At 41.3% G+C, this 24,898-nt stretch overlaps 2 protein-coding genes across 4 annotated transcripts; one reads left to right on the forward strand and one right to left on the reverse strand.

The window, feature by feature from the left end:
• Positions 1-551: 551 nt before the first annotated feature.
• Positions 552-1,620, reverse strand: nkx2.9 (NK2 transcription factor related, locus 9 (Drosophila)). Its single transcript, XM_041061144.1, has 2 exons — positions 1,461-1,620; positions 552-1,120 (listed from the first exon to the last, which is right to left on the reverse strand). Exons 1-2 carry the CDS (start codon positions 1,618-1,620, stop codon positions 552-554), a joined length of 729 nt encoding a protein of 242 aa, XP_040917078.1.
• A 14,467-nt stretch (positions 1,621-16,087) lies between these two features.
• Positions 16,088-24,898, forward strand: pax9 (paired box 9). Of its 3 annotated transcripts, none has more exons than XM_041061113.1 (4): positions 16,088-16,304; positions 16,853-17,467; positions 19,689-19,828; positions 23,829-24,898. In XM_041061113.1, exons 1-4 carry the CDS (start codon positions 16,232-16,234, stop codon positions 24,081-24,083), a joined length of 1,083 nt encoding a protein of 360 aa, XP_040917047.1. In that variant the 5' UTR covers positions 16,088-16,231; the 3' UTR covers positions 24,084-24,898. The 3 variants fall into 3 exon arrangements, with proteins under 3 accessions (XP_040917047.1, XP_040917048.1, XP_040917049.1); XM_041061114.1 differs by having other exon boundaries at positions 16,088-16,235; XM_041061115.1 differs by lacking the exon at positions 19,689-19,828.

Below are 24,898 nucleotides of genomic sequence, written 5' to 3' on the forward strand. Positions count from 1 at the left end.
TTGGGGGCTAAACTTGCCCCCAAAAAGTTTAAAAGAAAGTTTAAAAGAAAGCACATTACAATGTTAAAATGTATCATACAAAATATGTGAAAGATTTTATTAATAATTTTGCTCACAAATAGAAAAAAGTTTAAACAGGTAAAACCTTTAAAGAAAGTCTCCTTAAAGACAACAAATAACATTATTTTTCCTTCAGACATTCAGGCTGTAATAATAGCTTTGCTGCTACCTCTTCTATCACCGCCTAATGCAGCCTACTGTACATTATTTGCCTTCAACAACAACAAGTTATTTATACAAATCTTATGTTTACGGCTTCAAAAACATACACATACATTATCTCAGCGAATAATTAAAAATACAGGCTACACCAGTAAGCCTGTGTATGAGAAAATACTATCAGCATTTTAAAAAATATCAAATTAAAATGTGCAAAATACCTTTTGTCCTATAGTGAAAAATCTAAATGTTTAAGTTGCTCGAAAATTTGCTAAACATTCAGAAAACATTTGATGCAATTCTAAATGAGTCTGTGCGCTGAAACGAGGCTTTCATTTGAAACTGTTAAAGTGGACCGAGTCGCTCCAAAAGTCTCTCCAGGCGAATCTGGAGGCCGCCGCGGTGGGAAAGTGCTGGTACCTGGGAGGAAGAGCGACCGGGGAGGGATGCTGAAGAGACGGGTAGGCCAAGGGGAAATGTACCGCCTGAGAAGAAGGAGGTAAACAGGCAGCTTTCTCCGTGTCAAGTAAGCAGGTGTGATAAGGTTTCCCATCCCGCACCAGGATGGGAACGACAAGCCTGCGCAGCACTGGAGGCTGACCTATCTCCACGTCCTGCAGCGCTCCTTCTGCCCGGCCTCTCTTCATCTTGTAGCGGTGGTTCTGGAACCAGATCTTCACCTGGGTCGGGGTGAGGCTGAGGAGCCGGGCCAGCTGCTCCCTCTCCGGGCCGGACAGGTAGCGCTGCTGGCGGAAGCGTCTCTCCAGCTCCAGGGTCTGGGCCTTGGAGAACAGAACCCGGCGCTTCTTGCTCTTTTTGCTCTTGCCGGGCTCCGAGTCCAGGGACGAGTCATCCGGCTTGGTTGAGTCGGGGGAGGCCTCCAGACTGCCTTCATCGGAAGCTGCAGATATTAATAAAACAGGTTAGTCCAAGTGTCTATAGAAGTAATGTGTATAGAAGTAATGTGAAGTAATGTGATCTATTGAAGTAATGTGATAACATTTATTTAGCCTCAATTCTCCTCAGGACCTATCTATCTATCTATCTATCTGTCTATCTATCTATCTATCTTCCAAAGGGAGCATAATCTTCTTATATAGATAAAGGTTCCTTGTAATTTCAAAATAAAGCTGGTTAAAATTAATAATAATAATAATAATAATAATAATAATAATAATAATAATAATAATACAATACGGGCACAGTCGGTTCATCAGATCCAACATCAAACATGCACTTACAGATGCAAGGGCTCCGGTCGCAATCCATCCAGGAGGTGTAAGGCGAGCTGGAGGAGCAGGAGGAGTACACAGGGGAGGACTGCGGCACTGCCTCCGCATCCTGCTCGGGCAAATCCAGGATGCTCCTGACGGAAAAACTGAACTTGGTCGGTGCGGCCATCGCGTCCTTGCGCGAAATACGGTTTTGCTTTGCGCAGAAATAAACAAGCACTCGAAATACGTTTGTCCCAAGGAGGAGGAAGGAAAAACCCCGCAGCGGATCCTCTCCACTTTACGCACTGTCCAAACACCAGCTCAGTGTGCACCGGGCTCAGTGTTTACACAAACAGCACTCCATACGCTACGAACACACGGCTGTTCACTTATAAAGCCCCCTCCTCCGCTGAGTACCTGAATGGCTCGAGTGCTGCCACCCAATGATGGTAGGTGTGGAGGCACAGAGGAAAAAAAAAAACTCAGCGCTTCAACAATGAGCGAAGGAAACACTCGTCATCATTACAGATTCGTCCCGTATCGTCAAACTGGGAAACAGATAATGGTAATTGTTGGAGCTGAATCACGTCTTGGGTGGCAACTGACAACAGAGCCCGTCCCATCATCAACCCCCCCCCCCCCCCCCCCCACCACCCCCTCTCCACTCTCCCTCCCTCCCTCCTCCAGCCCAAACAACGTGTCCAATATTTGCATACAAAGTGAGCAATTAGCCTGATGCCTGCGAGTTGGTTTAACTAATACGTCCATTAGCGGCGTATTAATTGCAGGCGTGAGAAATTTCGACCTTTATGGATGGAGGAGGAAACATGTTCCAGAAACTTCCCATGCCCTGTACAGGGGATTTTAAACAGGAAGACCTTCCTTTTTTTTTTTTTAACTTTTGAATGATTTAATGTTATATTTGTTTAAAGAAAAAAAAACTTACTTTAAATTTATTTTAACATTTCAAAATAAATAAAGATGTAGTTATAATGTATTTGTAAGCAGATATGGGTGTTTAAAGCTAAAACTCATCCTCTGGGCACCAATAAGAAGAAGCTGACATATAAACAGATAATGAATGAAAACACAGTAAAACACAGCTGTACTTCTATAAAATATGTCATCAGAAGATATTGTTGACAAGTACTGGACATTAGTAAACACTCAAAAATGTCCTTACGACTACATTACAGATTGTTATAAACCATTTACCAAATGTCTGAAAAGGGCTTATAAATGTTAAACGGTGGGATAAAGTAAATTGTTAATTGTTGTTAAAATAATAATTGCACTGCAGAGGCAAATTAATTGCACAACAAAGACTTTTTATGCCTAACGTCGTGTTGCAAACCTGCCTTATTCAGTTTCTGACAAAGTGAAGCCATGACTGGCCATCTCTGACAAGATTTTAGTAATTTGTAATCAAGATAAATGATCGATAATTAATCATGCTTCACGCACAGATGGATCACCGTGGCATGCGATCGATGCGTTTTTTTAAAATCGGTTTTTTTTATCTCTTCAGTTTAATAGTATAACGTTTAAAAAGCGATTCCTTCATGTAGAAAACATCCGATCGTCCTCGATTCGAACTGACGCCTACAGGCTCTTTTTTTTCTCATCCAGACATATAAAACGCATTAAATGCAAAGCATGAATTCAGCCTTATGTGGGGGGCTGTTTTCTCTCTTTCTCAGTCGTATTTGATATTGATATCGGCCCTTAACCACTTCAGCGAGGTGCATGAGGCCGGGGAGGAGAGACGTGGTGGACATGCCTCCCCAGTCGTCCTGGGTGGTCGGACGAGAGGGAACACAAATACATGCCAACCAGAGGAGGGGAACAAAAGGGGAAAATGTAGCCCCGCGTCCGAGACCCGTTGGAAGCATTTGTTCCAGTCAAGATTTTGCATTTGTTCAGTCCCGCAATAATGCCTGATTGACGCCCCGGCACAATGTCCTTTAACTTTGCAGGATAAATCCGAGCTTGTTCCGTGTTGTCATGGTTTTGAATGGAGCTGAATAGGATCTGGGACACTATCTACTGCTCTGCGTCTACGGCCGCCAAGTCTATAGTCCAGAGCAATATTACATGTGTGATTCAGGACGTATTAAATTCCTTTTAGATTTTCAGAGCTCAGCGAAGTCGGTGACCTGTATTATAAGCCCAACAGGCTCCGAAATTAGCCTTTATCTCTCCTCCTTTTCTTCCAATTAAAAACCTTTACGCACATTACGCACAACTGTTTCCTTGGAAAACAAACTATATTAGGCAACTTTTAAGATAGAATTTACTATCAGCAAAAACAGAGAGGACTAAACCCTCCGTCAAGCATCAGTTCTGTGTACACATCGGCCTCCCAGTGGTTGACAAACACCAGCGGATTACAGTACTGCAGGTTTGCTGGAGTGGATAGTTTACAGAGAGCACTCGATTGGAGAGCAAAAACACGCAAAGGCAAAGAAAAGTCATGTCCAAAGAGCGGGAATTTTCTCTGTCCACAATGACCCAGCAGCCCCTTAATCTATTTAACACCCACAGGCTTCAGCCAGAGAGGGTCCTCTGCAGCTCCCAAGAGCTCTCCACTGCCAAATATTTACTCTGTTGTTCAGCTCTCCATTCCCAATCCCTCCTCAGCCAAATGCGGATTTTTCTCACATGGTTCTGGAGTTCGCAGCTGAACTGACAGTTTTAGCATTTTAGACCTGAAAAACCAGGGAACTTCAATGAATGTTTTGCAGACTGAACAGCCTGTTATACATGTATGTGCAAAATTCTAGTTATTGAAGTCCCTCTCTTGTTTTGCTTATTCTTGCACCTACGCTGACAATGGACTTTTCATGAAACCAGGAGACATCTGGTGTCCAGCAGTTAAACTTTTGAAATTTAAACTTCATGCTCTTTTGTATATTCTGAATTTTTCATTGAAGCAGAAGGAGTAGATATAATTTAAAGATTTTTTTAACAATTGATCATATTTTGTGGAAAAAAACCCTATCAGATTAAAATTATTCTTCCAAGTGGAAATGTCTTCAGCTGAGGCAATGCATGGTGAAGTCCCTGAGTACATGTTGTAACCTAAGGTCTCTCAGGACCTTCTTTGCTTTTCTCTATCTGATGTTCCTGTGTTTCATGTTTATTTGATCATTTGTGCCTAACTGCTTTTATTGTGAAGCATTTTGGAATTTTAGTTTTGGAAAGTGATATTCAGGGAGTACTTTGGAATTTTGTATTGTGCGGTTGGGTGACCCGACCCAAAAACAAAAAAACAAAAGTCTCTGTCTACCTTCGTAGGAAAACAAAAAACAAAACACACACAAAACCCATGCCTCTTAAACGGCCAAACAGCTTCTTTCAAACTCCACACCTTCAGTCTATGACTTTACATTTAACATTTTAAGTTTCAAGCCAAAGCTGAAATAATGATGAAGCCGTCAGAGTTATTTTTTTCAGCAACAGAAGACGCTGTACAACTGAGTTGTACTTTTTTATGACGGATAAACCGAACTTTATGTGTAAAAATCGGTGGAGTATCCCTTTAACAGTTAATATCAGTGCTAATACTGTGACCTTGCAGGGAAACAGGTGAAAGAGATAAATCCATGAGATGCTTATCTGATTCCAGTTTGACTGAGAATCATGTTTATCTGATTCCAGTCTGACTGATAATACGTCACCTTAACAGCCACAATGACTCCTCTGTTGCTCCTCAGCACAGCATCATGCTCCAGCAGCTGCACCTGCCGCTGGCGTCCTCTCTCTCCTCTCCCTGTCCTGTAAATGCCATTAGCATTTCGGAGAGGGGCTGCGGGGGATAATTACTTGGCCGCCACATGACTCTCTCTGCAGTAAACTGGGGTCTTGTGAGGCTGCTTGACCAAGCAGCAGCTGTGTGTTTGCTGTTCAGTGAAAGTGTGTCAAAAAGTCAGGTTTGTTTAGAAGGTGCTTTAAAACACAAAAACCAGTGTTTACCAATGGGGTTTTCACAGAAGAAGTTACCAAACAGGGGGAAAAGGGAGACACATCCTGGACCATCAACAGAAACATTATGTCATCATTGAAATAAAATGTGTTTGAATGTACAAATTAAGAATAAACACATGTAAAACACCATGTTACACGCTGGGAAAATCCAATTAATACTACCACTTTTAAAGAGGAGCGTAAAGTTCTAATTATTTCACAGTCTTAAGGAAACCAAAAGCACAATTATATTGTTGATTTGGACTGTCCATTAGGCTTTGAATTTACTTTATTAACACATGCAAACATAAAACAGTCTCTCAAAAATAATGAAATAACACTTACTTTTTAGCTGAGTTGTTTCCACACCTGCCGTCACCACAGTCAATCATTGCTGACATGAATCCCAGTATATTAGGTGATGTGATCTCTGTAATGGAAAACAAAAATACTATTGATTCAATATATTCAATAGTTTTTTCTTCTTGTGTCTGTTACAGAAAAGCTTTGAACTAAGAAAATGTGAGTTCACTTACATGCATCAAAAACAGGCAGCTCCTGCAGCTCAGATTAACGGTTAGTGTTTACATTCTGCAACAGCAGCAGCATCAATCATGAATCAATACTGTTTTAAAAGTAACAACATTATTAAACAGTTACAACAATGAACCTTCAGATTTTCTTCCTGAAAATATCTGACGACCAGAAAAATCTGCTGTGTTTGTTTTGCAAGGCTCTGAAAAAGACGAATGTGCAGCCGTCTGTATTTTGAGGCACTGCAGAAACAGTTTCAGTTACAGGGATACGTGTTACACTCTGCAGACTTGAGGCTCACACGAGGTTGTCCCAGTCGTGTTTTCGTGAAATGCACTGTGGGAACAAAGCAAAGTGGTATACGTCAGTTTGAAAGAAACTAAACATAATTTTCGCTCAGTGATAATTCTTGTCTCTTCCTGAACATAAAACATAATATATTAATTAATTCTGTGCAAAAACATCTTAAGACCCCGAGACCCAGACGGATCAAGCGGTATAGAAGATGAATGAATGAACATCTTAAGACTCTGCACAGCCATGTATGATACTTGGTTGCCCTCTACAGGACATACATTGACACTGACAGCCCCCCCCCACCCCCACCCCCCATCCACCCACCCTCCAACCCAAAAAACGTGCTACAAACCACACACCCCTGTGGCTGGAGTTCAGTTCTCTTCAGCCTTTATTAAAAACCTAAAGGGAAATGTGGTTTCAGCACTGTAAACACAACATGACTACACAATCACCTCTGCTGGGAAACAGATAGGACAGTTTCTCAGGTGTGTTTTACGTGATTGCATTTGTGGGAAACAGTGTTTGTATCTGTTGATCCTCATTCTCAGCAGCCTGTTGTGTAACTAAGGGAAGATCAGTGAACTCAGAATGCAGAAGGTGAGCAATATGCAGACTGATGAAACAGACTGCTGGTCCTCTGCTGTGTTGCAGTTAGAGTTCACTGCCTTACTGAAGGGCTCTGTAGCTGTTGAGGGAGCTCTTGTTGAGTCCACTGCCCTCATGCTTTTTACCCCCCTCCCCCCACCATGCAGACCTGTGCATGAACAGGCAAAGGTGCACTCACTGAGGCTGCACAAGGCTGTAGCCTGCAGGCATTTTCAATATTGGACCAATCAATCATTCATTTAATATGGTCGGACCTTTCATTTGGGTTGATGCATTTTAAAGTGTCTCACAAGTGAAGGCAAGTTTGATTGATGAGGAAAACTTCACTCAGCACTTTTTCATAAACAAGAAGAATGACAAATATAAGCAGGAGGAATGTGCACAAAAATGGAGATTAAATTAAGTCGTTTTAGGCACTTTAGATGTTTGGGGTTTTATCTTTCATGTAATACTCATGGCGAGGTGTCTGATCGATCTCTCGTTCACTCTGCAGCACGGCAACAAGCCAAAACTTACAGCCAGAGGCATAAAGAATATATAGGAGTGTCATCAGAGACGAGAGGAACAAGGAGCTCTGCAACACATGGTGTGGCTCCTAATGTCAGTGTCATGTTGTCAGTCTGAGATCACATGAACTCAGAGGAAGACTTAATCCACAGATGGACTGTGGCAAGTTCTCCAAGGTGCTTGGAACAACCTACCTGCCAAGTACTTTGAAAAACTGCGTGCAGGTGTACAGAGGAGAACTGGTGCCTAAAACTCTTGCACAATACTGTTTAGTTTTATACTGTAGGTATAAAAACTGAACAGACAAGTTAATATTTAAAATAAAAGTAAGCAAGTATTTAAAACAAAAACAAGGTTCAGTTTTAAAACGGAAAAAGGGGCTGAGTGTAATAATAATTTCACTACCAATAATCCCACTGAGCATTTATAGCTATGAACCAGTCAGACAAATAAAATATATTTAGATATTATACAGACTTTTAAACACCAGTGAATGGTAGATGGTATTAGGTAGTTACTGTAGGAAAATACCAATAAAGTGATGACTGCCATTTATTTCCTAAATGTCCATCAGATGGCGCCACTGTATTTGGAATAAAAAGGCCGAGGGGTTATAGCTTGTGTTGGCACTGTACCAGCAGCATCAGTGACCCCGTGAAGACAGTGTGACCAACAGGGACACTCAGAAAATTTTAACTGATGCTTCAGGCTTTTGCTCTTATTCACAATTACTGCTACCCGGAAGCATTTGGAGAGATTTACAGATCACTGTCTGACTGGTTCGGATCGTATGTTGCTCAACAATGTCCCCGCTTATTGAAGTGCCACTCACTCGTGCAACTTGTCATTAAATTGTGCAATCAAATGCTGCAGCCTCACCTTATTTGCATGACAGGAGTGTCACCAGGCTGCATGCCGAATGGATTAAAGGAGGCCTCGGTGCTGATTTTATCCTATGAAGTGTTCACGCCTTCATGAAGCAGAAAGAATCACACCTCAAAAAATTCAGCTGTAGGTTACAACAAGAAGTTATTATAATTCCTCTGATTCCTAAGTTTTATTCGTTTTATTATTATATTTTTTTGGCGCCTGGCTCCAAATTAAATAACAAAAAAATATCAGACGACTTGTACTTTGTCACAATTCTTACTGCCGACATTATGCATTTAAACCTTTTCGGCCTCTGTTTATGAGGATACTGAAAACTCAGTAATCTAATAACACTGTGTAAAAAAAATATCTGACGCTGGTGTACCCAAACCTGATTAATTACAGGAATGTTTCTGCGCTTATGCAAGGATCTTAATGGATGAGGAAATTTAATATAAGCCCAATCCAGGTATGACTCAACGATTCCTCGGGTCTGGCGCATAACACGGCGGTGTGGTCTGTATCAACACCCCATTTGCACTTTTCTGCACAAAGGAAACGCCGCGTAAAAGCGCACCAAAGGTAGAGCTCTCCACTATTTCTCCCCCCCAGTGTCCTTGGTTCGGGGACAAAGAGAGCTCCAAATTAGGGTGGAATGAAATATTTAATACTAATGGATGCCAGGTGCCAGACGAACAGATGTCAAAGTGATGTATGCTTAAAAGTGTCGTAAATATTGTTTCTTTTTGTCCCTCTCTGCTGAAACCCAGGCCTGGCCTCTGAAACACGACTACATACGTCGTTAACCCGCGTTCGTCCTCATTAAGGCCGCACTAAAGTTACCGCGCCACTCGGCCCGGGAGAAGTGCTAACCTGCAGAAAGACTTTAATGGTGTCACCATCGTCTAGGCTGCAAAGGTTACAGTCATCAGTGCAGGTTATTTTAAAGGCGCTCAAGCGACGGTGTTTCCCCCCAAAGGAAAGCTGCAGCCTCCACACGTTAAAGCTCCATATAGTCTTATCTTATTTGTATCAAACAGCTGGAGGCGACACCACTTCCCTCTCCGCCTAAATAACCCGGATTAGTGGCGCTTTTGGGTGACAAACTGCTGGGCCTTGTTTCTCAAAGCAAAACACACACACACACACACACACACACACTATAACTCTCCGCACGTGTGTATCTTATTGCAGATGTCAGTCAGTTTGGGGACAGTTAGTATGAGATGACAGACCTCCGACCCCCTCTGTGAGACAAGAAATCACTGCGTGTCCCCATAATAACCTATTAGTGGTGGCCTGGATTTCCCGCAGGATCTTACTGGGAACAGTAAACCGGGAACTGGGAACATTTTTTCCCCGCTCTGCTGCTTTCTGCACGGATAATCTGAGCTGCACATTCTGCTCTGTGTCAGTGTGCTACAGATATGAAAATCCGCCTCATTGCACTAACTTAACTTTTCTTTTTTTTCTTTTTACCACAAAGGGGAATCGGTAGCGGATTACAGTCACGGCGTCTCACTCTAATTTGAGTTTCTTGTCTCTCTCAGGAGATGTGTTCTGAAGTTTTGAAGTTCAGGTCCAGTGATGCAAAATCATGTGTGATATCAAGTTGCAATGAATTTTACGGGGATGGATCTGATTATTAACAACAAAGCACTGCATGGAAAAATAGTCTGGACAGCTGTGGCCGTGGTCTACATAATAATAATAATAATAATAATAATAATAATAATAATAATAATAATAATAATAACCCTTACAGTAATAATAACAATAACAATGATAACAATGAGGAGGTGAAGAATAATAATAATATAATATAATATTGGGGTTTTACTGATAATATTTAATAACAGATATTAATATCAGAAATTACATCTTTTATTTTAAACTGTCCAGCTGAGTTGTTAAATTTGTTGCTTCGATTAAAAATTTTATTTGCCATAAATTTACAGTTAAAAAACAACTTAACTTTCCACAATTTCCGCGACGGATGATGGACATTATCCTTTTAGTTCACACGGAAGCCTATTACATAAAATAAACAAAATTATTTTAACCTCTGAAATGATGTGTTATTTAGACAGTTTTTTAAGCCTTCTCATGCAGTGGAGGACGAAAACCTCAGATCCTTCACCTCAGTACAAGTAACAACACCGCAGTGTAGAAATACTCTGCTACAAGTAAAGTCATGCACTAAAAATAGAAAGTAAAAGTACAAAAGTATAAGCACCAAAAATATAAAGTACCAAAAGTAAAAGTGTTCATTATGTTGAATGTTTCGTTTCAGAATAACGTGCATCATCACACTGGATTATAAATACTGATGCATTCAGGGGCGCATCAGGTTGATGCTGCAGCTGGTAAATGTGAGGTTAATTTTTTATAACTTATCATACCTCTGAGTAGCCTGTGAATTTCAATCCGGGATCAGTGAAGTCTTATCTTGACCTTTAATAACCTGTCATAATTAGTTATCAAATAAATGCAGCTCAGCAAAAAGTGAAATATTTGCTTCTGAACTGCAGTGAGACAGTGAAGTGGCGGAAAAAGGAAAAACTCAAAGTATAAAATTCCACTTGAGTAAACGCACTCATTTCATTTCCACCACTGCTTTCATGTACTTAAGCTGTTATCGACTTGGTAATTAGAGTGATTTGCTCTGCAGTGATTTAGTCTCAGACTTTAATTCAGCTTCCGGCAGCTCCTCAAAATGAAGATAATAATCTGACTGAGAGATTAAGGCGCGAAAAGAAAAGGTTTGGTAGCTCAGAAATAATAATTAACGTGTACTGTATACATTAAATAAAACTAATGAAAGAATAATATTTGCGAGGTGCTTGAAATTAATTGGATTAAAGGCGTACTGACGTGTAGGCTGGAGAAGGCGGAATTTACCCCCCTCCATCATCATCATCATCATCATGATCATTCTACAAAGAACAGCTTCTGACAGGCGCTGAACAGAAATACAAAATAAAACATTAAATCAAACTTTCATCTCAGGGTTTAACGTTTCAATCCTCGCGAAATATTTCGAGAGTGACTTTTTAGACCAAGATGAGAAAGCAACGTTATTTTTATTCACCACGTTGATCTCGTCGCACGTTTGCGCTGATTCGGTTACTGATGAAGATATTTTAACTACAAGAATTGGAGAACAGAGATTGTATTTTTGGATGCGATTGACTGTAATGAGGAAGAAGAGATCAGACACTTCTTGTTCACCATTAGATCATGGATCATACTGAACTCCAGTGGAGGAGGGGGTGGGGGTGGGGGGTGGAGTAAGACAAGAAAAATGTGTGGGTACAATAATATACGGACTGTCCTTTATGCTATTTCGATCAGAGTTCATTGCAATCCTGCTGCTATCAGCATTTTTTTGTTGTTGTTTTGTTTTGTTTTGTTTTGTTTGTTGTTTGGATACCAAACAGCTCGCAGCCTTAGAAACCAAGACAGGTATAGTCTATTTTGTCTGTGGTGCACCGTGTCTTTCCTTGCGGTGACAACTGCTGTGGAAAAAGAAACGGTTCCTCGTGCCTTCACTTGTTGAACATGTGGAAATTAAAAACAAAAGGCGGTTAAGTGACTTTGCTCTCACATGAAGGAGATAGCTGAGGTGGGAGTGCCTGTGTCATCACCCTTTATAGCTGTTTTTCAAGTACAATATCGAGAGGTAAACAAACTCAGGTGGATCGGTGCAGTTTCCTGGCACAGGACTCGTCTCTCCTCTACTAAAGTCTTTGCGGGGCTAGAGAGGAGTGCGAGACTGAAGCTGCCACGTGATTTACAGTTGTGGATATTTTGGCATTTTAACAAGATCAAACAGTTTTCTGCGAAAAGCCTGAACATGATTCCTAATTTTCCTTAAGAGCGGATGAAGATGTTCATCACTGATAAGTGCACTGTGAACCTGTGGCAGGCGATCATTACAGTTATGAAGACAAATCAGTACGTTTTCCTCCATTATTTTGCATTTCAGTTATGCACAACTTACATATGTACCTGCAAATGTCTGCCAGTCTGAAGTGTTGATGAACTGATTTTGGTTTCGCCTCCTTTCCTTTTAAAACCTTTCGGGATGGTCATGACCTTAGTGGAACACACGGGGATTTTCCTAACAGAAAGAAAGAAAGAAAGAAAAAGAAAAATAGGAGCAACACAAAAATAAATTTGGCCTTCACACTTCCTCCATCATCTTGAGTCAATTAGAATTTTCCAGCCATGAAAACAAAAACTTTCACATGAAAGAAAGCTGTGATATAAACAGGTACAAGTGCAAACTTCCAGGCAGCAGAGACACGGTGTATTCAGCTTCACCGTCCAGCTGGGACAGGGGGTTATGTTTGCTGCATAGATTCCACAAAAGGTAAATAGAGGAACAAATCTGTAAACAAGAGGAGAAGAAAAATAAATAATTAACATGAATACAAATCATCCGATTTGAGAAACAGTAAACGAAATATTATGATACGCTGTCTCGGATTATTCGCACAAAAGTTGAATCGCATAAAATTAGGTGACATGATCTTGATATGAAACAAGTTCAACTGCATAATTTGAATTATTTGTGCACGTTGATTAAATGTAATTTAGCTTAATGAAGAGGAGAAAGCTGGTGGTGTTGGTTGGAGGCTCCGCAGAGGCTGCAGGTCAATCTGCTGCAAACAAGCCAGAGAAAGTTCAAGAAACTCAGGTATGTGTCAATATGATGTTATTTACAAAATGTCCCTCGAGCATTAAATTACAGATTATCGACACACAGAGACTGTGTCATGGAAGCGGTGCGTTGCAGATTTTTTTTTTTTTTTTTTTTGCACATAAACCGTGAAAGCGCCAGACACACAGCAGGACTGTGTGTGTTTTAAAAGGTCGAGTATTCAAGTCAACTGCCTGCTGCATATAAAAAGAAAATCCATGTTATGTCCTGCAGGGTGCAGCCAAAAATTCAATGGTATTTAATCACTGTATGTGGATGCATCTTCATCTCACGTTGCAAATATGAACAGTGACACAGCAGTAGGGGTCAAAATGCAAGATTTACAGTGTAAAGACCAGCTGACACATAGCAGATAATGTGCAGGAGGATAAGCCTGCACTGCCATCCATCTGTAAATCCACAGGAACAGTATGAGATGAGGAAATAAGTCCACCCACTGTCCCCCGGAGAGAACTGCTGTCGAAGCTTTGAGTCTGTCGTTACACAATTTGTCTGACAAGTGATGCGTTTCCTTCACACACGGTATGAACAACTCAATTCGACACGGACGATTTTGGGCTTGTGAACAGTACAGGCATGTGACAGCCATGTAGAGTCTGGAAATCATGCGTGGAGGCCTGTTAGCACTGGCGTTGCGTTCACGGACGGACGGACGAAAAATTAAAAAAGAAAACGAAAAAAAAAGAGGTTTTCAGTAGAATAAAAAAATCACTAGCCCTGATAGTTATTTATTAAAGATTGTTTGAACTGCACATGGAATACACATATGTTAAACACTCCATCCACTGTAAGGGCATCTTACTGTATCTTGACGAGATAATGACAAACACGTGAGGCTTCTTTGCTCCCCTCCCCCTTAACAGCCCCTATTTGATATAAATTATTATTATTATTACATTCTTTGACTTTATGGAAATTTTCAACCGTGATTTCAATAATCAGCAATCGTTAATTTCAACCAGCGATTTAATCTTGACAGTTCCCGGTTTCTGTGTGATGCTGTGCCTCAGTATCCTTTTTCTACTATCTCACAGAGAAAGGAGGAAGGTGCGTGTCCGTTCAGTCTGAAAAGGGCAGAAGATGGAGCAGTGCGCGGACACCTTTGATCCCATCACTGCTGACCTTCTGTTATTTCAGCCACCAGAGGCACCTCAGTGGAAACAAGCTGAGCACGTTTCCCCACGGTAAACATTATCCTTGACGCATTAGTGGCCTGGGAGCTGAGCAGGGTGGGCAGGTGGGGGCACAAGCAGGGTAAATGATGGTGAATTTGAGAAAAAAAAAGTCAACTAAGACCCCCAAGTTGCTCGTCTTAAGGCAAATAACCCTTCATGTAAACAAAATATCTGTAGAAAAGCGTCAATTTACGCCTCCTTAAAAGACCCCTCTAACTGACTTGTATTACTGTTAAGGCGCACACTGTAACCGGTGCAGTTTCAGGGATTTATCCCAACCTGAGAAGGTGGGAAAACTAAATAAAATGTAGGGATAGTAGGTTTACTCTCCGTTATCCAGCCCACAAAGCTGAGCGTGCTGAAACAAATACTTTGTGTACATTTTGGCCCCTCGCAGCAGCCTCGGTGTTTAATGTCAGCAGAGGTTTTCAACAATATTCCTAATTGCACGGCTGCATAGGAGCGCCGTTTGATGTTTACATGCACGTTGATCCCTTTAGGTTGTTCAGAGATGAAGGTCAGTCATGCGTCGTGGCCTTTTTAAAGAAAAATATGACACGAGAAAACCCAAAGCATGTGTCAAAATGGGGAGAGAGTGAAGGCGCAAAGTTATGGTGTGTGTTTGTTTTTCGTGTCGGGAAGCAACAAATCTTTCTTATTGCTTGCAAGTGGGGTTTCTGTACAGCCGGTCCATGTGTGCAGGGGTTGTAAAGTTAAAAATAATCCCTTTTAAAGATATTGTTCTGCAAACTATGAGCCTCATGGGTAATTATGTAAAGGTTAGAACATAAGGGGTAATTTCTTTATCACACAAAAGACTTGCATATCCTTAACGCTTGCTGTGCGCAATTGGCAAAAAGGCAGTATTTTGCCTGTCCGGCGCAAAGCCTTAACGCAAATCAAATTAACTAATAGTCCGAAATGGTAAATATCAAATTACGGAGTTACAATAAAACCTTAAATTGTAATGTTCGTTTCACACGTCTAAATAAATCAAATAATATTTAATTTTAAATTGGCACAAGAGTTAAATCTGGCAGTGGTTTAATTCTGTCATTTATTTTCAAACTACATGACCAGACAGATTCTTTGCAACAAGATAAACATGTTTTCCTTGTGATCGCCTCATTTTCAACAAAACAGCATCCAGTGAAGGATTTGTTTTGGGTGTGTTTTACATAGTGTATCAGTCGATGCTTGATGCGTAAAGGAGAGTAAAAACGTGGGCGGCAAATCAGAAAAAGTGTGATAATCCTCTAGTGCATGGAGACACAATTTACCAACATCACCCAGCCAATTACATTACTCAAAACCAATCATTCATTTCCTCCCATTTCCCTAATGATGCCATTTAAAAGGTTGAGCTGAAGGCTAGTGTGGTGGAGCGTAAAGCCAAAGTCAGGTTTTCCACCTTTTAGTTTTCATAGTAGACTTGGGCACGTATTTTTATTTTGAAAGGATTAATCCTTGTTTTAGAACACGAGCACAAATGCAATTAATGGCAGCTAAACGTGGGGCTAAAACGCTCACATTTATGCGCTTTTCTGGGAATATTAATTTTTTTTCAGGTGATATTTCCTTGTGACTGTCACCCTCTGGAGTGTTTGGCGCGTCTCTTTATTTACTGGCACGTCTAAGTTGAAAAGGTGAAGATCTAATCCAAAATCTTGATATTGTATTCTACTCACCCTGTCTGTCTCAATAACAAACGCTTTCATGGTGGTATATCCCCAGTTTTGCTTTCTGATGGGAGAGAGCAGGACGAGGAGGAGGACTGGTGGAGGCGGGGGGCGATCTCTGTGGACTTGTCATGTCAAACTTTTGGACCAATGGCAACTCGGATCTGTGCAATCTCGAAAGTCTATTGGAGAGCCGAGCCAATCAGCGGGAGAGAAGCGTTGGAAGTCCAGCCTCCTGATTTCAACAGATTGAAATGTAAGCCTGTCTCCAGCGCCGTCAGGAAACAGATCGAGAATTTTGTCTCTCTTGTTCCCTATCGCACAAGAAGATTTTCTTGGACGCGGTTTTGGACAGTGGACACGCTGGACGCGGAGCAGGATCCACGCAGGAGGCACAAACCGGACACCGTATTCTTCATTTGCGGTTTTAACACGATGGGTGAGTTCAGTGTTGGATCGGTTTTTTCTTGTCAGGGATGCAGCGAATGGTCCAACGTCCTGCGGCAAGGTGGGCAAATATGGCGAGATATTGTCTGTATGTGATGTTTTGACTGGTGAGTGTAGCCGTTAATCCAGTGGGAACAAATCAGCAGACTGAGTTATTGTGTCGGTTACGCACGAGTTTTGGAAGTGACTACTGGACATCGGTGTGAAGTTTAGCCTGTGTGCACAACAGCTATCAGTCAGCTATTAGTTTTCACCCAAACATTCTACATTATTCAGAGCAATAAAGTTATGTTTTGGAGTGCACACGTCTTTAGTAAAATCACTTTAAGCTCTAGAAGACGCACATTTGCGTAAAGATAGGGTTTTAAGTCCACTATAAATAAGCATTAAAGAAAGTTTGCTCACACTGATCTTGTAAATGACATAAACTTGACACAACTAGATTAAAACGCAGTTTAAAAAAAGCACAATTGGACTGTTAATTATATCCATGGTATGAAATATAAGACCGTATGAATAATGTGTTTTAAACCGGGTTATAGAAATCTGTGGTGGGCCTAATCGCTGTCTCATTGTCCTGGTCTTTTGTGTGTTTGGTTTTGACATCAGAGCCAGCCTTCGGTGAGGTGAACCAGCTCGGCGGTGTTTTCGTGAACGGCAGGCCGCTCCCCAACGCCATTCGGCTCAGGATTGTGGAGCTGGCCCAGCTCGGGATTCGACCCTGTGACATTAGCAGGCAGCTGCGCGTCTCCCACGGCTGCGTCAGCAAGATCCTGGCCCGCTACAACGAGACCGGCTCCATCCTCCCGGGGGCCATCGGAGGCAGCAAGCCGCGGGTCACCACACCCACCGTGGTCAAACACATACGGACATACAAGCAGAGAGACCCGGGGATTTTTGCCTGGGAGATCCGGGACAGGCTACTCGCCGACGGGGTTTGCGATAAGTTCAACCTTCCCTCTGTCAGCTCCATCAGTCGGATCCTCCGCAACAAGATCGGGAATCTGTCCCAGCAGAGCCAGTACGAGTCGGGCAAGCAGGCGCCTCATCCACCCCCACAACCAACGTTACCCTACAACCACTTATACTCATACCCGACCTCCAAAGTGCCCACTCCCCCTGGCATGCCCACCCTTCCCGGACACATGGCCATGCACAGGATATGGCCTTCCTCGCACTCTGTAACAGATATTCTGGGGATACGGTCTATTACAGAGCAACAAAGTAAGCATGGCTGCATGGAGGGCGGTTACATTTGTTTATTGCACTGCATTTATCCAACTTTTGAAGGGGTTTTGCGCGCAGGAGTGCGAATGCTTGTGTGTTTGAGAGGGAGAGGGCGTTTATTTTTTTTCCTTTGACTTGCTCTAATTGTTTTTTATAGGCATCCAAAAGTAACTATTGGGACGTTATAAACTCACAGGCCTCTATGGAAAGAGAAAGAGAGAGAGCTTTCATGCCATTTGACCTGCCAGCTGCAGCCTGGTATCACCAAATGGCGCATGAATAACGCGCCAATTTCTTATGTCATTTCCAGTGTTTTCGTAATTTCTTTTGCTTCTCGTGTGCCACTTCACGACAGGTCTTTTCTGCACTGACCAAACCATAACCCATAACCCCTTCACTTAACTTAAACAGCGTGAAATGACACACGAAAAGCTTAAAATGCGTGGACATGACAAGCGGAATGTCCTTATTAGTGGCGTGCTATTTACACGCCATTCCGTGATATCACATGAGGCCTGCTGATATTGATTTGAAAGTGGGGGCAGCTTAGTTCAGAAACAGATGGTCCGGCTTGCAGTAATAATTAAGAGGCGGATGTGGAATATTAGAGGGACAGCGGAGGGAAAGGCGGTGAGATGAAGTGCATGAAGTGTGCTGAATGTTTGCCATGACTCGGAGCCAGACATTTTGTGCAGGCGCAGCGCATTCGGCAGGTTTAACCGTGATTTGGGCCTAAAAGAGTCAGCTCACATTAAGATAAATTTGTGTTGTGTTGTGTTTGTCGTATATGTGTCACATGCAGGTAGGCCCAGATAACTTTGGCTTGCATTCACGAAGGCCACAACTGTTTTGGAAACAGTGAAACAGGATCCGGCATAAATCAGTGTTAATGGTCGGCTCGGTGTTGTGAAAGGGAATTTCTGAGACCTTGTTTTCCAAAGGCGGGAGAGGAAGTGCTGTCAGTCCGTCTCAAGTAGTTCTGCTGTCAGGATTCAGGGCTACCATGCAGAAACACGCCCCGGCTCCTCTCCACTTCCACCGCCATGAGAAAACTTAACTCGGCAATCTAAACAAGACAAATGTAAGGCAGATATCAACGAGAAATCACAAGGGGAGGAATGTGCTTTGAAAGGCTGCCTTTATAAACAATTTATGCATTTCCAAATTATTAGCAGATGTTTGTGGCAGTTTTTTTGAATGCTGGGTTAAGTTTTTAAGTAGAGCTCATTTACACCGAAGTGATTTCACCAGCCAGATTATTTACAAAATACATAGGGAATTTATGGAAAATGACAGGTAACAGCTAGAAAAAAAGACAGCATGTGCAGGCTGGATATTTTAACCTGTTGGTGATTTTTGCAGATATTACTCGACGTACTACGGGAACACACGATGCAGGTCACATACGACTTAAATGCGGTGTATAGATTCAAAACCATACATCAAAAATCAATATGTTCAAAACGCAGATTTAAAAAAAAAAACTCTTTAACGAGTTTTGACTTTGGTGGGCTTCCTTCTCCCAGTGTAAAAGCTGGGGATCATGTATGATATAATTTCCATCACGCACAAAGGAGGGAGGCGGTGAAAGTAAATCTAATTTGTCCCTTACAGGAAGACGTTTTGCTGGTATAGCCAGCTTCAACTGGGCCTTGATCTGATCTCCAGGACGAACCAAAACATTTAGTTTCATTCTAAACACGCTTTCTTTAAGGAGAGTGAAAAAATATGACATTTAATTTCACTTTTTTTTCCTCAACAGTCAGTGTTCTTAATCAGAATCCTGAAGAGAAAAATGTGAGGCCTGATCAAGTTTAGTGGCTAATAGTTAAAGAAAATGACTGAAACAAGAGAAACTCTCTCAGGCAATACGAAAGAAAACTAATCTACATCAAGTATCAGATCATACATGTTTTGTATTAGATTTTAAAACTAACATTTTTGGTAAAAGTGTCCAAGACTAGAAACTTTTCACAAAAAACTTTACGCACACGAAAGCCCATTGACAAATGAGCGATTTGAGCGTGAAATGACAAATGACCGTGCTTTAGTGCAAAATGTCACAGGGTTTATTATGTCTCATGCAACCTGGCTAATCTGGGCCTGATGTTTGTATGAGAAGCAGCGGCCTGTGCGGGTCTTTTTTTCCCCTAATCTTAAAAACACCTCTCTCTGACTTTCCTCTCTTCTCTTCTCTCTTTCTCTTTTGCCCCACCAGTTAGTGACAGTCCATCCTTTTCCAGCGCCAAACTAGAAGAATGGAGCGCTATAAACAGGACTAATTTCCCACCAGCAAGCTCTCCACTAGTCAATGGCGTGGATAAACCGCATTTAGAACCTGAAGCAAAATACACACAGGTAAAAAATGGACACCTCTCATTTTTTGTAACCTCAAATGCAACAAAAGGAAAAACAGTCTGTCCAGACCTCTGGCAATCAGGTTATTCATCTAATTGCAGTCTTTAAAAAAAAAAAAATAAATAATTATATGGCCTGGAAATTTCCCCTTTCACAGCATTAATACGCTCCTTCTGTTGGCAGGCTGGTAATGGAGACATTTAAAAAAAAAAAAAAATCTTATTTTTTATTTTATTTTGGCTTTACAAGGTGTACTTCCTGTAGGTCCTGCTGCATGGTCAGTGCTTTTATGAATCATTACAGTGTAAATTATTCTGTAATTAGTAGGTTAAAGAGTTTTGGGTAGCCTAGCTCTTTTCTTGATTTTTTGGTTTTCCAGCTTGTTGAGCTCTTGAAATGAATTGTAGCGTGCTTAACACTCAGAAACTGAAACACTTAAAAAAAAAAGTCAGTAAACTAATAGATAGTCTAGTTTTGTTGCCCTGGTACACTATTCTAGTATTTTAATGAGGTGTTATCCATGTCAGGTTTAAGCCAAGACACTGAACTGCATAGACGGAATAGTCTTTGTCTTATTACTTTTTTTTTTTTTTTTTAATTGTGAAAGTGAAAGTATACATTAATATTTTGTTTTAAACAACTGTCGTACAGGCCTACATTTTTGGGACAACTCAGTAAAAAAAAAGTTAAAGCAGATAGACAGACATAAAATGGCCCTAACTAAAACCAACGAGAAATTTTGCACATTCACATTAATTAAAAAATAAAATTCTCAACATTAAAGGGTGAAGACTCGCCCTACCTCTAATTCGTAGCTATAAATCACAGTCACGATAATCACTAAAATCAACTCAGATTTTTATCTTTTTTTTTTTTTGTTTCTTTGTTTTTTTTGTCTGTACTTTTCTGTCCAAAACTAACTGTGGTAGTTTATATAAACGTCTCCTCCTAGACTTTTATTTTTTGGTTTTCTAAAGTAGGTAACAAATGAAGGGCTATGATGGCAGCCTATGTGTGCGCGCATGCGTGCTTGTTTTTTTTCCTCTTATTTTGACAGGGTGTGCTATTGTCGTTAAAGACAAAGTAGGAAAAAAAATTTTTATGCCACATAATTTATTTTGCCACTTTATCACGGTGGAGTTTTCATGCCCATTACGCAGAAAACAGGGGTCGCTGCGATGAGATTAGGATCGTTCAAAGACAGAGCACAGAGCGGACACACTAACTGTCTGAGCGGTTAGCCAAGCAGCTATACAAAAACAGAAGTGAGCCATTAAATGCAGAAAATAACAAGTCTATAAATTACAGAGTTTATTGCATGAAAAACAAAGAATGGTGAAGCAAGCGCTGCCCCACCAAAAGACCGGGGATTAACCGAGTCTTTGTCTATTTTACACAGGCAGACATTGCAGTCTGCTAAGATCTAATGTTGAATAGATCTGTAATTTGTGTCTGAGAGACACACAAAGACGCAGTGAGAGAGATGTGTCACGCAATGATCGCGTTACAATATCACGGAGGCAGAAAGACCCCGAAGTTTTCAAACCCGCAAAAGTCCAAATTTCAAAGCGAGATTTCGTCTTTTAACACATTTGTCTTTTTGCTATTGGCCTATTTTTTTTTTTTTTTGAAAAATATATTTTTCCCAAGAAAGACTATCAGTGCACAGTGAAATCAAATGGGACACTATATATTTTTTTGTCAAATATCAAAAGGCCTAAATCACATCCACTCGTTTCTGTGTAAGGCCAAAGGCTGCGGTTTAAGTATCCTGTGGTCTATAGGCGCTGCTGAGAGGGCAGAGCGGGCAGATGCGCCCATGGGACTCTCAGGGTTTCCCCTGTCAGGAGGAGGAGGAGGAGGAAGAGCATCATGAAGATAAATTTAAGGTTAAGTCACGAGCTCAGTTCACGCGGCGGCTCGGAGCTGACTCCGTTAACGTTTCGAAAGGCTCTGAAGAGTCAGTGAACAGTCAGTGAATTTTACTTTTCATAACAACAAATAGGTCAAATTCAGATCAAGGTTTGCTCTCGCCGTGATTAAAATACGTTTGAATATTTAAACGTTTTAATGGTTTGTTTGATGAGATCAGAGCGATAAAAAAAAGTGAATCCGAGTTGTAATTATTTGGCGTCAGTGCTTTTAGTGTTTATTTTTCAGTTCGGGTTTAAGAGTGATTCAAAAAGGCATCAACACACAAACGCAATTATTATTATTAACATCGTCACATTAACGAATACTAAAGCAAAACTAATTGATTATAAAGGCTATCAGGCCATTTTAAATGCAACAGATAAAATCTGTAGGTTATGTTATGTAGTTAATATATTTTCAAAAATATGTGCTTAAATAAATCACGTTTAAACGTTGAAATTAGACATGAGATAACCTTAAATTTAAAGATTCAAGTAGATACAAGTACATTAACTTAAAAAAAATGTGTGGTGGACAAAATAACAGGTACACCTAAACAAACGACGCCATCTGACACAGGAGCCAGAAACACGCTCTCTGTAAACCTTTTACATTTTGTTGACTTTGTGTCAGACAAGTGTTGATTCAAGTCTGTGCAAATTTCTGAGGTTGTAGTCAGTGATATCCTTTTGGTTGTGAATTGCATTATACTGAAAGGTGTTTCCTCTTATTTTGTGTATAGGTACCGTAGCGCCTGTGTGTGTATGCATGTGTGTGTACAGTATGTATGTATATTTATCTTTGTAAACGCGCTGTGTGTGTGTGTGTGTGTGTCCACTGTAGTGTATTCACTGTGAACGTATTACATATTGTGCTTTTCATTAGTGGACAATGTGATAATCTTTGGAAAAATATTTAATTACACTAAATGATTTAAATGGAGAAAAAAAAAGAAAGAAAAGCAAAACATTATTTTAAACAGCTAAAAGCCAGTTTGGCATTTTATGAAATAAACTGCAGCACCTTTGAACCAAGTGAGGACACGGAAACACCCACAGACACCCACTCAGACACCCACAGCCACCCAACACTGACCCACAGACACCCACAGGCGCGTGTGTACACTCTCAAAACCAGTTTTCTCTCCATAGTTATGTTTTACAATGGCCACAAATGTCAGTTTACAGTATAATTTTTCATATCTATTTTAGAAAAATAGCCTGTGTCCCTGCCAGCCGAGCCAGTCTATGAAAATTAGTCTGAGGAACAGAAAAGATCCCAATTGTAGAAATAATTCTCAGTAGTCGCAGACCACCCAGGAACAGAAATTCGGCCTCCCTGTTGAAATGCTTTGGTGAATTCCTCAAGTTAAGTCCTGTCGCTGTGCCAGAGAAGCAAAGCCCATTCATGCTTCAAACTCTATGCTCGCCTCATTCTCTATCATATTTCCCCTCTTCCTGTCCTTTCACTCTCAATCTTTCATGACATCTGTTTTGTGGCGCCCCCAACCACCCTGTCTCCCATCGTCTGGCGTGGTATATCAGCGCTGCCGGAGAAAAGTCCAGTTTCGGGGTAGAAAACAAGTCCCATACACAGGCGGGCAATCATGCATGTATGGTTTTTATACATGTTTAATATGTTCCAGGGGCATGAGAGCGCATAATTGATCATTCATACTTTCATCAAAATTGGGAAAATGGGTTTTTTATGTGATGGCTGCAAAGTTAGAATTCAAGTCTCTGCTGTTTATAATTCAACCGTCACTTTTCCTTTCACTTTCTCTACAGCCTGCCCCAGATTTTTTCCATTACAACTCAGCTGCTTGTGCGTGTCTACCTGGGCTGGAATCACAGAATAACAACTAAATATATGATGCCTTACCTCTCACTCATTTCTCAACTGACTGCTTAAGAGGCTTTCTGTGGCAAGCAATTTCTTTTTTTTTTTCCAGTTCAGAGGAAAACCAAATAATGAAAATGACTAATCATGCTTTCTTCTTCAAACAGGGAGGCCAGAAAACAAATTAAGTCACCTTTCAGTCACATCTTCACCTGCTAATCCTCTCCTTTCTAACCTCTGTTCACAGACGCTGAATGGATTGCCCACAGTGAACAGCTATGTCACAGCACCCAGCATCCCTCCCTACCACCCTCCCACCCAAGTGTCACCCTACATGGGGTACAGCGCCACCACGTCGGCCTATGTGACCGGACCCACATGGCAGCCGGCCAGTGGCAGTGCTCTATCTCCCCACAGCTGTGACATCGCCACCCCTCTGGCCTTCAAGAGCATGACGGCCAACCGTGACGCCATCCACCCGGTCACCGCCTCGGCGCTGTGAAGTCATCTCCACAGATTGATGGGAGAAAGAACAGCGGGGGGGGGGGGGGGGGGGGGGGGGAGGGAGAGGTGGAGGGAGAGGTGAGAGATGATGAGGACAGTAGACACCAAGACTGTCCCCTCTGGCATCACTTCATTCCCACTGCCTCCTTTCTATGAAGGACTCGGCCCCAGGACCCATATTTGTGCCGTTCTGTATGCAACCCCTCCTCCTCCTCCTCCTCCCTGACACACACAGTCAGACCAAAGACACACAAGGAATAAAAAGTCTGTCAATTTTCACCACAAACTTGTTGTCTGAAAGAACATGCAGGACAGGTGTACTGAAGGACTGATGTATGACTGCTACACCATCCATCAACACAATTCCTCTCAGATTCTTTACTGCACACTTCTGCAAATGTCTTTGGGCAAAGTGGGGTAATGTATAACTTCATGAATAAGCAATCAAAGAAGAGGGGAAAAACTTTGCATTAGTGTTTCAGGGTGCTTATTAATTGCTATTGTTTTTTTTTTAATGTTTGTATGCTTTTTGTTGTTGTTGTTGTTTATGTTTTGATAAAAGTAACTGTCCTATGGTGCATTGTTTTCCCACTTCTCTAAAAATGTAGCCTACGCGAGAGCTCCAGAGAGAAGTTTATTTATTAGATTAAGGTACGTTGAATGAAGTGCAATTAGCCTTACAGACAGCATGGGAATCTCCACGCACGTTTAGACAAAATTGGCATCGGTCTTATGTTGGAGTCTAGAGCATTAACAATTGACAAATGTTGCACAATGAAATTGAATGTATCTTATTAAATTGTTTGGCTGTTA

The sequence above is a fragment of the Toxotes jaculatrix genome, chromosome 17 (assembly GCF_017976425.1).
Source record: "Toxotes jaculatrix isolate fToxJac2 chromosome 17, fToxJac2.pri, whole genome shotgun sequence".
NCBI classification, from domain to species: domain Eukaryota; kingdom Metazoa; phylum Chordata; class Actinopteri; family Toxotidae; genus Toxotes; species Toxotes jaculatrix.